Here is an 18,925-nt window from a genome sequence, read left to right as displayed (position 1 = left end):
AAAAAATAGTTTTTTGAAACATTTTTTTTTTTGATTGCTTGAGTTGGAGTATTCCCTTCAATGGCTCATCTTCATTTATTACCCTCTATTACAGAGTGTAATGTTTTTCAAAACGAACTGACAGTGTTGCAAAATTTTACTGATCGCTACCAATATCAAGATTTCATCCCGGCGAAGGGAATTATCAATTGGCTTCTCAGTTTTTGAAATGATACCTTTTTAGCGAAAAAAAAACGAACTCTTTAAGTGTTTAGTATTCCCATATGAATGAGAATCACACTCACTTATCGGCTTTTCCAAAGAAACACCAAAATCAAAATATTCCGCAACATGTCAGCACGTATCAACTAAGAATTCATCGAATTCTGTGAGTTGAAAAGAACATCATCACAGTTGCTTGTGAGGTTGTTGTTGGAATTTTGTTTTTAACAAAGTTACATTGCGCGTGCCTCCGCTGTTTATTGTTAAAGATTCAATCTCATTTCATTGCTTAAGTTGGAGTATTTCCCCAATGGCTCAACTTTTTGAAAATCCTAAATAACACTCCATGGAGATCTCCCTCTTCAAAGTCGAAATATTACAGATTTCCCCCTTAAAAAGTGTTATAATATAAAGAAAAATGTGTGATATTATCTTTCCCAAGATAGCTTGGCAAATTGACACATTTCCGCATTAAAAAAGTGTAAATACAATAAAATATTATTGTATTTTTTTCATTTTAAGTGATGAGTTTTAAAATTTATTCTAAAAAAGAATAATATTTAATAAAATATTAAAACAACGACTATGGGATTAAGCCTGACTATTTTGAAAAACAAAATAGAAGTCGTTATCCCAAACAAAAAAACGCCAACCCTCATTTTGCGAAATAATAAATAAAAAAATATTTTTTGAATATCGTGAAAAAAATTAAATAATTCCCAATGTAGATTTACTTTAAGACAAAATATATCAGATTTCTCTAAAAGCGTTATAAATGCAGGATATGTGTTCTGAATTATTCTAGAAATAGAATTTATTCAATATAATTTACAAAAAAAAAAAAATAATAATAATAATAATAATTAGCCATTTTTAAAAGTAGTAAAAAATATATTCCAAACAAATTCCCAATGCTGGGAGCTCTTCAATGACAAGTTATAACAGAAGTTGCCACTTGAAAAAAGTGTTATAATTTGTTTCTACAAGAGATGAGTTTGAAAAGATATACTAAAAATAGAATTTGTTCAAAATAATTTGTAAAAAATTATCATTCTTTAAAGGTATTGAAAAAATACCCACAATATTCTTAATGTTGAGCTTTTCGAGACAAAATGGTACAGAATTTCCTATTAAAAAGCTGTATAATATATATAACGTAACATATTACATGTTTAAAATTATTTGCGAAATAATAAATAAAAAATTATTTTTTAATCTCGTAAAAAAAATTAAATAATTCCCAATGTAAATTTACTTCAAGACAAAATATATGAAATTGCTCTAAATGTGTTATAAATGCAGAATATGTGTTATAATTTGTTTCAACAAGGAAAGGACTTGAAAAAAATATTCTTGTAATAGAATTGATTCAATAATTTTTTCAAAAAAATATAATTAGCCATTTTTAAAAGTAGTAAAAAATATATTCCTAAAAAATTCCCAATGGTGGAAGCTCTTCAATGACAAGGTATTACAGATTTTGCCACTTGAAAAAGTGTTATAATTTGTTTCAAGAAGAGATGAGTTTGAAAAGATATCCGAAAAATAGAATTTATTCAAAAAAAATTTGCAAAAAATAATCATTCTTTATAGGTATTAAAAAAATATACGATATCCTTAATGTTGGGCTTTTCAAGACAAAATGTTACAGAATTTCCTATTAAAAAGCTGTATAACATAAAGAAAATTGTTTTGTGTGGCGAGATCTGAAACTATAGTCTTCCCTGCCTTACCCCTTGGTAAACATCGCCAATTTTTTCCCACTAATAAATTAAAGTTGTTTTAATAAAATATTAAAACAACGACTATGTGATTAAGCCTGACTATTTTGAAAAACAATATATCACATTTCTCTAAAAGTGTTATAATTGCAGAAAATGTGTTATAATTTGTTTCTACAAGGGAAGAACTTGACAAAATTTTCTAAAAATAGAATTAAATAATTTACAAAAAATAATGGTAAGAGTTCTTCAAAGACAACATATTACAGATTTCCTTACATAAAAAAGTGTTATAATTTGTTTCTACTAGAGATGAGTTTGAAAAGATATTCTAAAAATAGAATTTATTCAAAATAATTTGCAAAAAATAATCATTCTTTAAAGGTATTGAAAAAAATACGCACAATATTTTTAATATTGAGCTTTTCAAGATAAAATGTTACAGAATTTCCTATTAAAAAAGCTGTATAACATAAAGCAAATTGTTTTATAATTTGTTTCTACAAGGGAAGAACCTGCAAAATTATTCAAAAAATACAATTCTGTCAATAAAATTTATAAAAAAAAAATAATAAGTAATTTTTTTAATGTTAGTGAAAACATATTCCAAAATAATTCTCAATTGTAAGAGTTCTTTAAAGACAAAATATTACAGATTTTCCCACTTAAAAAAGTGTTATAAAAAGAAGAAATATGTAATATTCTATATCTGACAGTGATGATTTTGAAAAATTATGCTAATATTAGAATTTATAAACATTTGTAATGTAAGTAAAACATACGTAAATGGAGAGCTGTTCAAAGAAAAATCTTAAAGATCCCCAACTTGCTTAAGTGTTATAATATGAAGTAAAATGTGTTATAATTTGTTTCTACAGGTAATGAATTTGAAATAATATTCTAATGACCTGTTTCTCTAACACGATTCGAATTCAAATTCGTTCGAATTGCTACCAAACTCCTATTGTTGTAGATAGATTATTTGATTGAAAACACAATGAATCAAATATTTTTCAAAAAACAGAAGTTTGGTAGTAAGTCGAACGAATTTGTATTCGAATCGTCCTAGTGAAACAGGCCATAAAACTTAAACTTGTTCGAGAAAGTTTGCAATAAGAACAAATTTTTAACGGCACGAAAAAAAAAATACGTGAAATCTTTCTCAATGGCGAGTTCTTCAAAAACAAAATATTACAGATTTCCTTACGCACAACAAGTGTTATAATATGAAGCAAAATTTGTGATATGTTCTTATTCCTAATTAATTTGAAAAATTATTCTAAAGACAGAATTTATTGAAAATAATTCACAAAAAAATATGTAATATTTTTTAAGGCTTGGGAAAAATACGTAAATAATTCTCAATGCAGCTTCCCATTCAGAGATAAAATGTCAAAGTTCGAGAAGGAAAATTATTCAACAAGTTGAAGTTGTTCGAGAAAGTTGGAGATAAGAAAGAATTGTTTAAAACTACTACAAAATACTTGAAGCCATTCGCAATTCAAAGACAAAATAAAACAGATTTCCTTACATAAAAAAGTGTTAAAATATGAAATTTGTGATATAATCTTATTCCTGATTAATTTGAAAAAATAATTCTATAGACAGAATTTGTTGGAAATATTTGGAAAAAAATTATATTTTTTAAAACTTGGGAAAAATAAGAAAATAAATCTCAATGCAGCCCTCTATTCAGAGACAAAATATTGAAGTTCGGGAGAGAGAAATTCCAACATATGGCAAGCTTCTCTAAGTCGTTTTGGTGTTTTGAAAAATTATTTGATTCATTTTTGTTTTCATAAAATTTTTACTACTATACTTTTAGAAACATTTCCAATGGTTTCGTTTCGTATTTTTCATAGGAACAATACAAAACGAAACATAACCCACGTTGACCGAGCTCGATGGTTTGTTTCGTTTTGTTTACATTCGTGAGTGCGAACAAAACGAATAGCGAAAAGCTCTCATTCCACAAAAACAGATAGAAAACGAAAAAGTTCAAAACACATGAACGATTCAATGAATGAATGATTCGTTTGGTGGTTGAAAACATCAAACACATCAACCTAGTGTGTCTAGCCGAAGTACATTTCAGTAATCGTACGGGTTTCGTATTTTTGCATTGAAAAGTTTGTGGTTTTTTGTTTGAGAGCGAAACTATTCAGAGAAACTGAAAAGTTTGTGACTTCGTGTGATTGGTACGGGAATCGTTTTGTTTGTTTTCGTTCATTGGTTCTAGACCTTCAAGAAACTACTATTTTTTTAATTTTTTGAAAAATGTATAAAGAAAAAACTGTTAAAATTTCAAAAATTTTAGACTTTTGCCGATTCTGGAACAGGGCAATTTTCTACTGCTTTAAAAGCACTTAATTTGTGGCAAATTGTAAATATTCGAATGATTTGGGTAGGCAGGAGAGGTTCATAATGATCTTTAAATCCCAACTCAGCTCAAAACCTGTCTCTTGAAATTTATACACGACACACGTGAATTGCCACAGATGCTCTTGCATGGCAAAGAAGATTGATAACCTTTTCTTTTGCTCGATGGATTTCTGACAGACATTTATCTCTATGTATGACAATTGAACTGAAGATATGCCCAATATAATTATCGCCAAAAGCCTTTTCATCTTTCTTCGTCCGTTCGGCACTATTTTTCTAAAAATTTTAATTAGAGACTATTTAAACTTTTTAGAATTTATTCATGGCAATTTTTATATATTTCTAGGCTAGATTATGCTGATAATCGGAATACAGACATTGTTACCTATTCGTCATACCTTAAGTGGTGTGAATCTGCACTAATTTCAGTATTACAATTTACACTCAGTAGGTGGCGCCGCGCTCTTTTCACCATACTTGATCATGTCAGTTTTTAGATCTAAGATATTGAGTTAATAAAGTACTATTCAATCTCGTGGTTATGTTTGTATTCCGAATGCCATCAATATCTAAGACAGAATTCGGAATACAAACTCAGCTGAGTCGCTATTTTTTACAAATTTCTTGGTTAGGTGGTATATTCGTCATACGTGGTGGTGGTGTAAATCTTTACTAATTTCAGTATTGCAATTTTCGTAAAGTAGATGGCGTCACTGCCAAAGTTATTTATCATATTTTTTTAGATCTAAGAATTTTAGAAAAAATAAGAGACTATCCAATTTTTATTTTTTGAGTTTTTTCCGTAATGTTTATAGTTCTCGGTTATATATTGTTCGGAATCCAAACTTTTTTAGACCTCAATGGAAATTTCAGTTGACAGTTGAAGAAGCAGCTATTCAAACTTTTTTAGAATTTATTAAAGGTAATTTTTACAAATTTCTTGGTTAGATGAAGGTGGAATTCGGAATACAGACTTTATCGAGACATTGTAACTATTTTAGTCCTACGTTAAGTGGAGTAAATCTGTACTAACTTCAGTATTGCAATTTACACTCAGTAGGTGGCGCCATGCTCTTTACTTGATCATGCCTTTTTTGGTCTAAGATTTTGAGTTAATAAAGTACTATTCAATCTCGTGGTTAAGTTTGTATTCCGAGTGCCACCAATATCTAAGGCGGCATTTGGAAAACAAACTCAGCTGAACCGCTAATTTTTACAAATTTCTTGATTGGGTGAAGTGGTGTAAATCTTCGCTAATTTCAGTATTGCAATTTTCATATAATAGGTGGCGTCCGAGTCAAAGTTATTTATCATATTTTTGTTCAGATCTAAGATGTTTAGTAAAAATAAGAGACTATCCAATTTTTAATTTTTAAAAGTAATGTTTATAATTCTCAGTTATATATTGTTCTAGAGTTGGGCAATCTAGTTCCCGGAACGGATCGATCTTTCTAGTTCCTTTTCCCAAAAGGAACTAGTTCCTTAATATAGTTCCATAGTTCCAAGACCGATATAGTTCAACGAATCTTTCTCTTTCATTGTTCTTTTCGTTCCAAATAGTTCCGAGGCCGATATAGTTCAACGAATCTTTCTCGTTCATAGTTCTTATCGTTCCGAGACCTAAATAGTTCACCGAATCTCTCTCTTTCATTGTTCTTTTTGTTACCTTCGTTCCAAATATTCCCAAGACCGAAACGTTTAATCGTTTTGTGGATGAATTGACATAAAAATAAATAAATTACAGTGAATAAACAGCAATGAGGAATGATCGATGTCAAATTATAGGAACGACAAGGGCGAAAGGAACTATATGAACTAAAGGAACTATATAAATGTAAGAGCTGGATATAGTTCCAACAGTTCCTTGTCGGGAATAGTTTCTTGGAACTAGTTCGTTCCGGAACTACACAACTCTATTTTGTTCGGAATCCAAACTTTTGTAGACCTCAATGGACATTTCAGTATGAAAGAAATTTTTAAATACTTTTTATAAGCTAACATTTCAGATCATTGGATTAGTTTCTGATTACAAACCAATTGAGTTTTTTCATACAACTTTGAAATATTTTCAATGTCTTTCTTCACATTAAAATCATGACGATTTAGAAATATTTATTTTTTTTTTTCATTTTTACTTGAAGTTCTTTACACAAAATTAGTGAGTTTGTTTAAGGGGAAAGCACAAGAAGGGCTAATTTGCTGTGGTTGACTATGATTGATGATGTGTTCCATATTTTTGGTTATGTCTTTTTTTTTTTTTTGGTAAAGGTAAAATACAAAGCTACTGTTTGTACAAAATTTTGTTCTTCTGGTACTATTATTTATTATTATTGTTGTTGCTATGACAACAATGATATATGCTTGTATCAAATAACAACAATCCTAGATATTTCCTTAAAGATAAACGAAAACTAATCAAACAAAAAGCCAGAATGTTATGACATTTTTAGATAAAAATTTACACATGTTTCATGAAAAGAAACCCAAGAAACTTGGAATGTGGGGGGAAACCATTTATTAGTCATTCAATAAGAATGGAAAAAAGAAAGTAAAAAGAGATGATAAAAGGGATTCCCAAAAAGGGGTTATTCTGTGGGGATTAATTAAGAAATATTAAAGGAAATAAAATATTTATGGAATTAAAATTGATAAGAAATATTGTCTATGAAAATTCACGTGCATAATCTTTGGGGACAACCTCCTTGGAATAAAATATGAAAGTTGTGCAAATTACCTTGAATTTGAATGTCTTATATTTTTTAACAAAATAAATGAGAATTATTCTTTTTGAGATATAGACAAGTTAAGGAAAAATCTTTGCAATAAAATATGAAATTTGTGTAAATTTTCCTAAAATTTAAGTTCAATATTTTATAAATTTGTTTGCGAAACTGAATGAGAATTAGTCTCATTGCTATTTAAAGAAGTCTTTGTGATGTAAACAGTTTTTTATAAATATTTTATAAATTTCTTTGCCAAACTGAATGAGAATTAGTCTCATTGCTATTTAAAGAAGCCTTTGTGATGTAAACAAGCGTAAGGTAAACATGTAGCTAGCTTTATGATGTAAACAAATAGTTCACTTGCTTGCTTGGGTGTGGGTGCAATGAAAACATATTTATGTTATTTTTATGGCAAACACAATGAGAATTTGCTGCATTGTTTGTTAAACGTGTATGTCAATAAAGTTAACTGTTTGCATGTAGGCGTTAGTGTTTTATGAGGTTCTGGGGCGATTTGTAAATAATTTATGGTAAAACAAATTAAAAATTATACAAGAACACATTTTTATAGCAAAAACTTTTAAATTTTAATAATAATAATCAATAAAAAATTAATTTCTATTATCTCCGTACTGACACTTGATTCCTTAGGCATAAATTGATAATTTTTTTAATACTGTATTTGAAATATTTTCTTTGAATGCAATTTATGTTTTTTTTTATAAAATCAAATAGTTGCAATACTCTATGCCTTATCACTTGATTTTTAATCATGCTTTGTACTTAATTCGCATCATTGCATTTTAACCCAGGTTGAATGAACTCTTAATATCTCCGTACAAAGTATTTAAGAAAAAAATTTATATTAATTAATAAATAATGTCTTGTTGTAAAACACAAACAAATTTATATATTTTTCATAAACCACTGACAGATGTATGCCACTTGACTGCGACTGATGACTATGAAAAAAAGCTGGCCCGCAAATCATGCCACAATAAATGTTTGTGATTATATTGAACCATGCGATTATTTCTGTGTCAGCTGAGTTGTTGATATTCGTGTTATTGTTGTCTCAAGCGTTTTTTTTTTTCTTAATTTTATTTTATTTTACTGACTAAAAATAACAACAGATAATGTTGTGCAAATTTTTTTTATTCTAGCTGCTGTTGTGATGAAAAGCTCAACAGACGGACGGACAACACCTATATAAAATCTAATAGAAATTCAAATAGATTAAAAGACTGAATGAAGAACAAATGCCAAGCATTTTTTCTTTCGATTTGGTTTGGTTTTCGAAATTGAAATAGTAACAAAGAATTTAAGATTTTGAAAAAATAAAAACAAATGTTAGGCAAATAAATGTCACATGATTGCAATAGCGGCGATTTTTATGAGGGAAATGTGTCAAGTGAGGAAAAGTGGCAATCGAAAATATTTGAAACAGGTGAGAGGTCGTTTATGTCAAAATTTTAAATTTTATTTCCTTTGATGGAAGTGATTTAAATGAATATAAGTTATTTGATCATACAATAGAAGACATTGTAATGATATATTTTCTTTTATTTTAACTTTATAAATACATAATTAAAATGAATTAACAAATATGTTTTTGTTCTTATTATAAAAATGTGATCGAGTAATCCTTGTCTTATATTAGTTATAAATTCTTTATAAATAAATTTCTTACTAACATTTTTCCCACATTTATAAACATTTTTTAAAATTTTTTTCAAATGTTTTTTTTTTGAATTCTTGACAATTTATATTTCTTTTATTAATAAATAAACTCAATTAGATTATGATAGACAATTTTATTTAACAATGTATATTTTCTGTCCAGTTATCCGGCCAGCCAGCCACCCAATCATCCAGCTGTCTATCTTTCATCTGTATTTTTTTTTCTTCTTCTTTTATTATCTGTGAACTTTGTGGTCATATTCATGTGATTGTCACTTATACATTCATGGAAAGAGGAGGAGGAGGGCAAGATGGCTGTTCTCATTATATTGGTCCCCCGTGTGGCTTTGCAAATATTTGAGGCACAGAGACAGTTGAAAGATCAACAACATATGTATGTAGGTTTGTTGATAACAATTTGACTCGACACTTTTTGAGATACAATATTTTTGAAAATCGTTATGGGCTTATAAATGCAATGTATGGGTCATTTCATGTTATAAATACAAAGGAGAATGGCAAAAGAGGCCCAAGAATGGTGCGAAAATTCTTCAAAGGGTACAGTTAAAGTTTGCCTTAAAAGAAATTGCAATTGCATTTCGAAATTTCATTGAAATTGCAAAAAGTATCATGGATCTTTCACAACTTGTTTAACATCATCTATACATCAAATTTAATATAATAAATAATTGTTATACCTAAGTTGAATTCGCAAAACTAAATTGATGAGCATACTTTTAGGGGGAATATGTAAATAACTAAGACTTGCAAGCAACTAGATCCAACTATATTATTAACGAAAAAGTCTTAGACTAAAGTATCTAAAAATGTAACCCAATAAATCTCTTTTCTTTGAATTGAAATAAATATATAAAGATGTCGAATGTTCAAAATACTTTCATATATTTTAAATGCGATTTTAACTAAAATTTCACTGCCAAAAAAATATTATAAATTTTCAGGAAAATGGTGAAAGATGGCTAAGAGGTTCATAAGAGAAGGTCTGAACATTTGTCTTAGAAGAAATTGCAATCGGATTTCAAAATTGAATAAAATTTGGAAAAATATCATCAATTTCTTAATATTCATTATGCCCCCATCTATATTTCAAATTTTAAATAAACTTATGTCGAAGTTGTTTCATACAGAGGAATATATGAGCATACTTTTAGGGGGCATATTTAAACAATTAATAATAAAAAAATTTTTCACAATAAATCTCTATATACTTTTTGAACTGAAATAAATATTTAAAGATATCGATGGTACTAAATACTTTCATATATATTTAAATGTGATTTTACCAAAAATTTGGTCGTAAATGTCCAGGAGAGTGGCGGAAGGGGTCTACGAGGTTTTCAAGAGGGCTATGAGTTTGTGAAAATTCGTTTTAGTAGAAATTGCAATTGGATTTCAAAATTGAATGAAAAATATCATCAATTTTGTCATATTCAATATGACGCCATCTATATTTCAATTGTTAAATAAAATTATGTCTGAGTTGCTTCAGATAGATGAATATATGAGCATACTTTTAGGGGGAATATTATTATTAATAATAAGACGCAGACTATAGCATCTAAAAAATTATCACAATAAATCTCTACATACTTTTTGAACTGAAATAAATATTAAAAGTTGTCGAATGTACAAAATATTTTTATATCATTTAAATGCGATTTTAACTGAAATTTCATTGCCAAAAATTTGGTGGTAAATGTCAAGGAGAGTGACGGAAGGGGTCTACGAGGTTTTCAAGAGGACTACGAGTTTCTGAAAATTCGTCTTAGAACAAATTGCAATTGATTTTCCAAAATTGAATGAAAAATATCATCAATTTTGTCAAATTCATTGTGACACCATCTATATTTCAAATTTTAAATAAAATTATGTTGGAGTTGCTTCAGACAGATGAATATATGAGCATACTTTTAGGGGGAATATTATTAATAATAAGACGCAGACTATAGCATCCAAAAAATGTATCACAATAAATCTCGATATAATTTTTGAACTGAAATAAATATTTAAATGTACAAAATACTTTTATGTCATTTAAATGCGACTTTAACTGAAATTTTACGACAAAAAAATTTGTGGTAAATGTGAAGGAGAATGGCGGAAAAGGACAGTAGATCTGAAAATTCATCTTAGTAGAAATTGCAATTGGATTTTGGAAAAACATCATCAACTCATATTCACTATAACGACATCTATACTTCGAATTCACAGACTATATCCCCCTATCCTAGATTGTCTTTTTATATTTTTTTTGACTTGAAATAAATATTTAAAAGTGTCAAATGTACAAAATATGTTCATATATTTTAAGTGCGATTTTAACTTAAACTTCACTGCCAAACAATATGCCATAAATTTCAAGGAGAGTGGCGGAGGAGATCTACAACGTTTATCAAAGGCTAGGGTTTCAAATTCGTCTTAGAAGAAACTGCAATTGGATTTCGAAATAGAATTTGGAAATATATTATTAATTCTGTGATATTCACTATAACGGCATCTATACTTCAAAATTTTAAATAATATTAAACAATAAACAACATCAGACAGATAAATAGAAGAGCATACTTTCAGGCGGAAACATTTTAAGTAATTAAATCTAACAAGCAACTGAAACTATTTTCAGACTATTATTACCGAATAAGTCGCAGATTATTGGATTTAAATATTTAGCACAATAATTCCATGAAAATCAATGGATAGATAAAAATATAACGTCATCTATACTTGAAATTTTAAGTAATATTAATCCTGAGTTGATTCAGGTAGATAAATAAATGAGCATACATTCAGGCGGAAGATTTAAATCATTAACACAAGAAAGCAACTGAAACTAAATGCAGATCCATTATTGCCGAATTGCAGATTATTACGGGTTTAAATATTTAGCATAATAATTTCCAGAATATTTCTTGAATCACAATGGATACGTAAAATTATAACGCTCTTTTAAATGTCATATTTAACGAAATTTTATTGCCAAAAAATAAAAATTTTAAGATATTGAAAATTTAAAATAATTAAATTAATAATGCCACACATCATTTCCGCTTTCGTTTTTCTTTCATCATTATTAAAAAAACTATTTTGCTTTGTAATAACAATTCAAAATACTATTTATCAAGATTTAGTTTGGCAATATTACCCTTCATTTTGCTGAATACAATAATTTTGTTTCTTGTCAATCTCAACAAAAATTGTAAAATTTCACTTTCAATAGTAATTACATGTGGTGGCGGTGCTGGCTGTTGTTGTTTTTCTCTTCTTCTGCTTCCTTCTCTTTGTCCACCAAAAAAAAATCTTTTTCATGCAATCTTAATATAGTTCAACATTCAACAAGCAAGAGCTACTATTAGCGTTACCTAATAATAATAACAATAATTTATCAAAATGACCATGACGTGGTTTCCTAGTTTTGAAAGCCATCTCCTCTTCCATCATAATAAGACCTCCACAGAAAATAAAAGAAAGATATTACAGCAGCCAAACAATGTTTTTTTATTAGTTTTTATTGTGACTTCCACAACTCAATACAACTCTTCCATTTGTCGTCGTTCAAATGTCATACAAATGTAGTAGGAGCCAGCCCAACTCTGGGGCTTTGGCACACACAATCACTCAACAATAAATTACGGAACAACAATACTTTTACATTCATCATACATATGTATGTACTGTAGTACAAACTTATGATTTGCCAAAAAATAAAAAATAAACTTTAATAATAATAAAACTTTATAATGATGTTGCTGCTGCTGTTTCTCTTGCAGTTACAAAGATTACAAACAAAGTTTTCAAAACACAAATACACACAACTAAAAATAACAATTATTACAAACAAACATTAAATTACTTAATTTTAGTTTGTCTTTGTGTTGAATTGTTTTACAAACAATAGCAAAAAAAAACAATAATTAAATAATAAATGAAGTGTTAAAAATTATAAATGCAAATTGTAATATGACGATAGGGTTGTCGTGTGGAGTCTTTTAAACATGGCTTTCAATTGTTATGACGCAAAAAGTTGAACATTGATAATAAAATTAACTGGGATAATGGGTTAAGATGGAGATTGCTGATCTTGGAGCTTGCAGAATAGCAATTAAAAAATTTTTTATATAAATACCCATTATATATGGGGCTTTCTTTTGTTTGAAAACCCATAGTGGAATTCGATGTAGAATATTTTGTCCTTTTACCCCAACTCTCTAACCTGAACTAGAACTTGATATTTGCGACCCTTTTTGAAAATAAACCAAAAAAATATTTTAACCCATTCTTAGTTATAATTTGATAGCTCTGTTTTACAGCTTTATATTATAGCTAACTAATACTATTTTTGGGGGACCCATAGTGAAATTCGCTGTAGAATATTTTGTTCTTTAAGCCCAACACTCGAACATGAAGAATAACTGGGTATTTGGGACAGTTATTCCAAATAAACCCAAAATATCTATTTACAAATTCTTTTTTATAAATCCCGACATTTATAGCTTTGTTTCACAGCTTTATATTATAGCTACCAAATACTGTTATTTGGGAACACATAGTGAAAATTGATTTGGAATATATTGACCTTTAACCCCAATCCTCTAACATGAAGCGTAACTCGATATTTGGGACACTTATCCAAAATAACCCAAAAAATCATTAAATCATTTGTTATTTATAAATAATGAAATTGATAGTTCTATTTGATAGCCTAAGGTTATAGCTACCGTATACTTTTATTTGGGGACCCATAGTGAAATTTGATGTAGATTATTTTGTTACTTTACATCGTTCCCCTAGAACTGAGTATTATGGGCGTATTGGTGCCATAATTCAAATAAATATAAAATTACTTAAATATAAAATACTTGTTTATATATCTGATATTGCTATTGATATTTCAAGGTTGTATATTGCAGCTGGAGATTTCTATTGTTCAGTGACCTATAACGAAATTTGATGTAGTTCAATTTTTCCCTTAGGCCCATCCTGCTAAAATGAAGTACAGCATGAGATTTAGGCACTTACTCAATGTTAAAAATTAATAAAAAAAATATAAACATTTCTAATATTAGCATATCAGAAGTTGGCCCTGACATTTCATGCCTATATACTATAGCTAGAGATTTATTTTCTTTGGTGACCTAGGGTGAAATTTGATGTAGTTCAATTTCTCCTTTAGCCCCTCACTGCTAAAATGAAGTACAACATCTGATTTAGGTACTTATTCAGTATTAAATTAAATGAAAGGAATTTAGAAATATATGTTATATTTACATATCAAAAGTTGAACCTGACATTTTATGCCTATATACTATAGCTAGAGATTTATTTTCTTCGGTGACCCAGGATGAAATTTGATGTAGTTTAATTTTACTCTTAGCCCCGCCCTGCTAAAATGAAGTACAACATCTGATTTATGTACTTATTCAGTATTAAATTAAATGAAAGCAATTTAGGAATATATGTTATATTTACATATCAAAAGTTGAACCTGATATTTTATGCCTATATACTATAGCCATGGATATATTTTCTTTGGTGACCTAGGATGAAATTTGATGAAGTTTATTTGTTCCTTTAACCTAAACCTGCTACAATGAAATTCAATGTACAATTTGGGACTGAAATCAAAAAGACCCAAAAAATGACTTAATTTTTATTTATATATTCCAAATTGATCTCAAAATTTCACTACTATATATTATATGTAGGGATGTCATTTGTTCCGTTATTTGTAGCGAAATTGTACGTAGATTATTTTCACCTTTAACATCACCCTTCTAAAATGAAGTGGAACACCAGATTTGGGAGTGAAATTAAAATTCCCCCAAAAACGTAAGTCACATTTTATTTATGTATTCCAAATTAATCTCAATATTTCACTGATATATATTGTATATAGAAATATCATTTATTCCATTATTTGTAGCCAAATTTTATGTAGATTATTTCCCCCCTCAACATAAATCTTCTAAAAAGAAGTGAAACGCAACATTTAGGACTGAAATCAAAAAGACCCAAAAAACTTAACTAATTTTCATTTAGATATTTCAAATTGATCTCAATATTTCACTGATATATATTATATATAGAAATATTTTTTGTTCCGTTATTTGAAGCGAATTTTATATAGATTATTTTCCTCTTCAACATTACTCTTCTAAAATGGAGTGGAATTTCCCCAAAAAATAAGTGACATTTTATTTATGTATTCCAAATTGATTTTAATGTTTTACTACGATGTATTATTTGTAGAGACATATTTTGTTCCGCAACTTTTTGCCAAAGTTTAAATATATTATTCCCGTCTTTGACAGCAATGTCCTAAAATGAAGTTTTGTGGGTTATTAAAAAATTTCCAAGAATTCACAAAAATTCGTAATTAGGCCAAAAAATCACATTTTGCTTATATATACATATCGCTGCCGATAACTTGCTATATATTACACGTACAGATTCTTCTTACTAGGTGACCTATAGTGAAATTTGATAAGGAACATATTTTTCTTTGAGACAATCCACCTAAAAACAATATTTATGGAAGTTTTGATTAAAAATTCAAAATGATCCAAATTAAGCAATAAATTACTTTTAGTCTATATATACAAATCGGTGCTGATAACTTGCTATATATTGTAACTACAGATTTCTTTTGTTCAGTGGCCTATGGCGAAATTTAATAAGGAGCATTTCTTTCTTTGGGAAAATCCACCTAGAATTAAAACCTATGGATGTTTCGGGTGCAAAATCAAAATGCACCAAAATTAACCAAAAAAATCACTTTTTGCATATATACATAAAACGGTACGGATAACTTGCTATATATTGTAAATACAGCTTCTTCTTACTAGGCGACCTATAGTGAAATTTGATAAGGACCATAATTTTCTTTGAGACAATCCGCCTAAAATCAATATTTGTGGAAGGTTTGATTAAAAATTCAAAATGACCCAAATTAAGCAATAAATTACTTTTTGTCTATATATACAAATCGGTGCTGATAACTTGCTATTTATTGTAACTACAGATTTCTTTTGTTCAGTGGCCTATAGTGAAATTTTATAAGGAATATTTCTTTCTTTGGGAAAATCCACCTAAAATTAAAACTTATGGGATTTTCGGGTGCAAAATCAAAATGCACCAAAATTAACCAAAAAATCACTTTTTGCATATATACATAAAACGGTACGGATAACTTGCTATATATTGTAAATACAGCTTCTTCTTATTAGGTTACCTATAGTAAAATTTAATAAGGAAATTTTTTTTCTTTGAGACAATCCACCTAAAATCAATATTTATGGAAGGTTTGATTAAAAATTCAAAATGACCCAAATTAAGCAATAAATTACTTTCTGCCTATATATACAAATCGGTGCTGATAACTTGCTATATATTATAACTACAGATTTCTTTTGTTCAGTGGCCTATAGTGAAATTTAATAAGGAACATTTCTTTCCTTGGGAAAATCCAACTAAAATTAAAACTTATGGCAGTTTCGGGTGCAAAATTAAAATGCACCAAAATTAATCAAAAAATCACTTTTTGCATATATGTACAAATCGGTACGGATAACTTGCTGTATATTGTAAATACAGCTTCTTCTTACTAGGCGACCTATAGTGAAATTTGATAAGGAACATATTTTTCTTTGAGACAATCCGCCTAAAATCAATATTTATGGAAGTTTTGATTAAAAATTCAAAATGACCCAAATTAAGCAATAAATTACTTTTTGTCTATATATACAAATCGGTGCTGATAACTTGCTATATATTGTAACTACAAATTTCTTTTGTTCGGTGAGCTATAGTGAAATTTAATAAGAAACATTTCTTTCTTTGGGAAAATCCACCTAAGATTAAAACTTATGGGAGTTGCGGGTGCAAAATCAAAATGCACCAAAATAAACCAAAAAATCACTTTTTGTATATATATACAAATCGGTACAGATATCTTGCTATATATTGTAAATACAGGTTTCTTTTGTTCAGTGATCTACAGTGAAATTCGATAAGGAAGATCTTGTTCTTTAAGAGAATTCCCATAAAATGGATATTTATGGGAGATTTGAGTGACTAATTAAAATTAACCAAAAAATACACAATTAGCCAAAAACATCACATTTTGCATCTATATATAAATCGGTTCTGATAACTTGCTATATAGTGTAACTACAGATTTTATATTGAAATTTAACGACAATTATTTTCTTCTTTGATACCATTGCTCGAAAATGAAGTACAGTGGGACAATTTGGTAAAAATTCGAAAAACACGTTATAATTCAAAATAATAATTTTTATATATTCAAATTGTTGTTTATATTTGAAATATCTTTGTTTATTAAAAACGCTATATGTTTTTAATTTAAAAAAATGTCTTTTTGTTTATTCTTTTTGGCACTTTTCATAATTTTTTAATATTATATTTTTAATTTTCTATTTTTTGTTCGCGTTGTTCACAACACTCTACCTCACCTGATTTCCTTTTCTCCCGATCGGGAACGACTAGAGATTTGGCACGTTTGACACGTAACGAACGGCGACGTATGCTGCGCAAAAATGCTTCCGGCATACGGGAAAAACGCTGGGGGGTATCCGGAGCTTTGGTGCGTTCAGGTAAAAAGAAATTTTTAACAGCCAACATTGTGGAGAAATGTGTTTATGTTTTTTTGTTTATAAATAAAATAACAAACTTTTAATAAAATATTTTTTTTATGGAGAGTTAAGGGATTTTGTAACAAAAGTAACACTTTTTTCTTGTTGGGACTAGTTTTGAGATTTTTTAAGAATTTTTTATTTCTTTAAAAAAAATTTCTTATTTAAGATTTTATCTTGTTTTGAACTTTGGTATTTGTTGTTGTTGTTGCAGATAAACTTGTGACAACTTTGTTATTAAACATTTCTGGTTTTTTGAAATTGCAAAAACGAACGTTATTTCAATGGTATTTTAGAAATAAATTTGCATATTTGTGACTAAGACTTGATTAACACGAGAAATATTTTTTTTTTTTATTTTTTTCTGGTTGTGACTTCAAGAGTTGGAATTTTTTTATTAATGAATTTTAATCATTAATTTTATTTGATTTAATTTTATGCAATTTTTGTTGGTTTTTACCATAAACACTTGTTATCCATTGGTAATGAATGATGGGGAAGATGTTACGATATTTTGATAAAATCCACAGTGGGGTGACATAATTGTTGTTATATGGCCAAGGGGGGGTTATATTTTTGCAATCAATTTGATTAATTTTTATACTTTTTCACAATTTGTTTTATTATTCCAATTCCATGTTGTTTTTGTTGCACTTTGTTGATTTTTTCAGCATTTGTTATATTAATCCACAATGAGAGTTATTCCAATATTGTCGGTTTTCTGGTAATTAGTTGGTTATTGTGTTGTTGTTTTTTGACGATAACCCTCGCGAAATTCCGCACTATGGTACTATTATTGTGTACAATGTGGCCCAAACCATTGATGGTTCTTCACACGCACGTAAATAAAAAAAAACTCGAAGAGACGTATAAAGAAATCCCGACAAAATCCCATACAACCGGCCCGCATATACAACAAGCAACGGTTCTCTCCTCTAGCTCAGACAAAACACAACTGAAGGGAAATATTTTCAAACAGCACATAATTAAATGGCAAAACACACAGATACAACACACACAATAGCAATAACAGAGTCACTAACAGGCAAAAGCAACAGTGCTTGTGTTATTAACAGAGATTCCCAAACATTATGTTAATATTTCCCCTTAACTAACATAAGCCGGCAAGCATGAAGTGGTTGTTTTTTTTTTTTTCATTACCAACAAAATTCCAAAATCCATAAGGGAAATTTTAACAGTCCATTTAACATTGCTATGTTACGTTGTACTGTAATGTTATTGCCTTAACATTTGTTTTGAAATGTTAGCAGCGAGCGAAACCAGTTTTCCCATGTTTTCCTCGATTTTTCTTGTGTTTTGTTTTGCTTGCTGTATTCTTCTTTAATGGCTTTGAAGATTGCAGTTTTTTGTTTTTTCTTTCATTCTGTTATTTATTTCCTCTATCAATGCCGCCGCAAAAGATGTTTGACATGTTTTGCGGGTGGATTTTGTCTTTTTCTATTGTTTCCGCTAACACCTTCTTTGTTGATTGTTGTTGTTATTTGTTATTACCTAGTTTTGTGGCATAGAAGTAAGGAGGTGAATG

General features: G+C 28.6%; 1 protein-coding gene across 4 annotated transcripts in view; it reads right to left on the bottom strand.

Moving 5' to 3' along the window:
• LOC141393988 (centaurin-gamma-1A-like) overlaps nucleotides 1-18,407 on the bottom strand; it is a 92,785-nt gene extending 74,378 nt beyond the window's left edge. The window contains exon 1 of one of the 4 annotated variants that reach the window (XM_073967678.1): nucleotides 17,200-18,407. In XM_073967678.1, coding sequence (XP_073823779.1) covers nucleotides 17,200-17,368 — 169 coding nt within the window. In that variant the 5' untranslated portion in view covers nucleotides 17,369-18,407. Of the gene's footprint in view, nucleotides 1-7,810; nucleotides 8,022-17,199 lie in introns of those variants that run through there. The other 3 variants (XM_073967677.1, XM_073967680.1, XM_073967679.1) reach the window with 3 other exon arrangements.
• Between the last annotated feature and the right edge of the window lie 518 nt (nucleotides 18,408-18,925).

The sequence above is a fragment of the Musca autumnalis genome, unplaced genomic scaffold (assembly GCF_047663935.1).
Source record: "Musca autumnalis isolate F117 unplaced genomic scaffold, ASM4766393v1 scaffold_2, whole genome shotgun sequence".
In the NCBI taxonomy this organism is placed as follows: Eukaryota; Metazoa; Arthropoda; class Insecta; order Diptera; family Muscidae; genus Musca; species Musca autumnalis.
The sequence above is the reverse complement of the archived record's forward strand: the minus strand, read 5'-3'. Positions and strand labels throughout refer to the sequence as shown.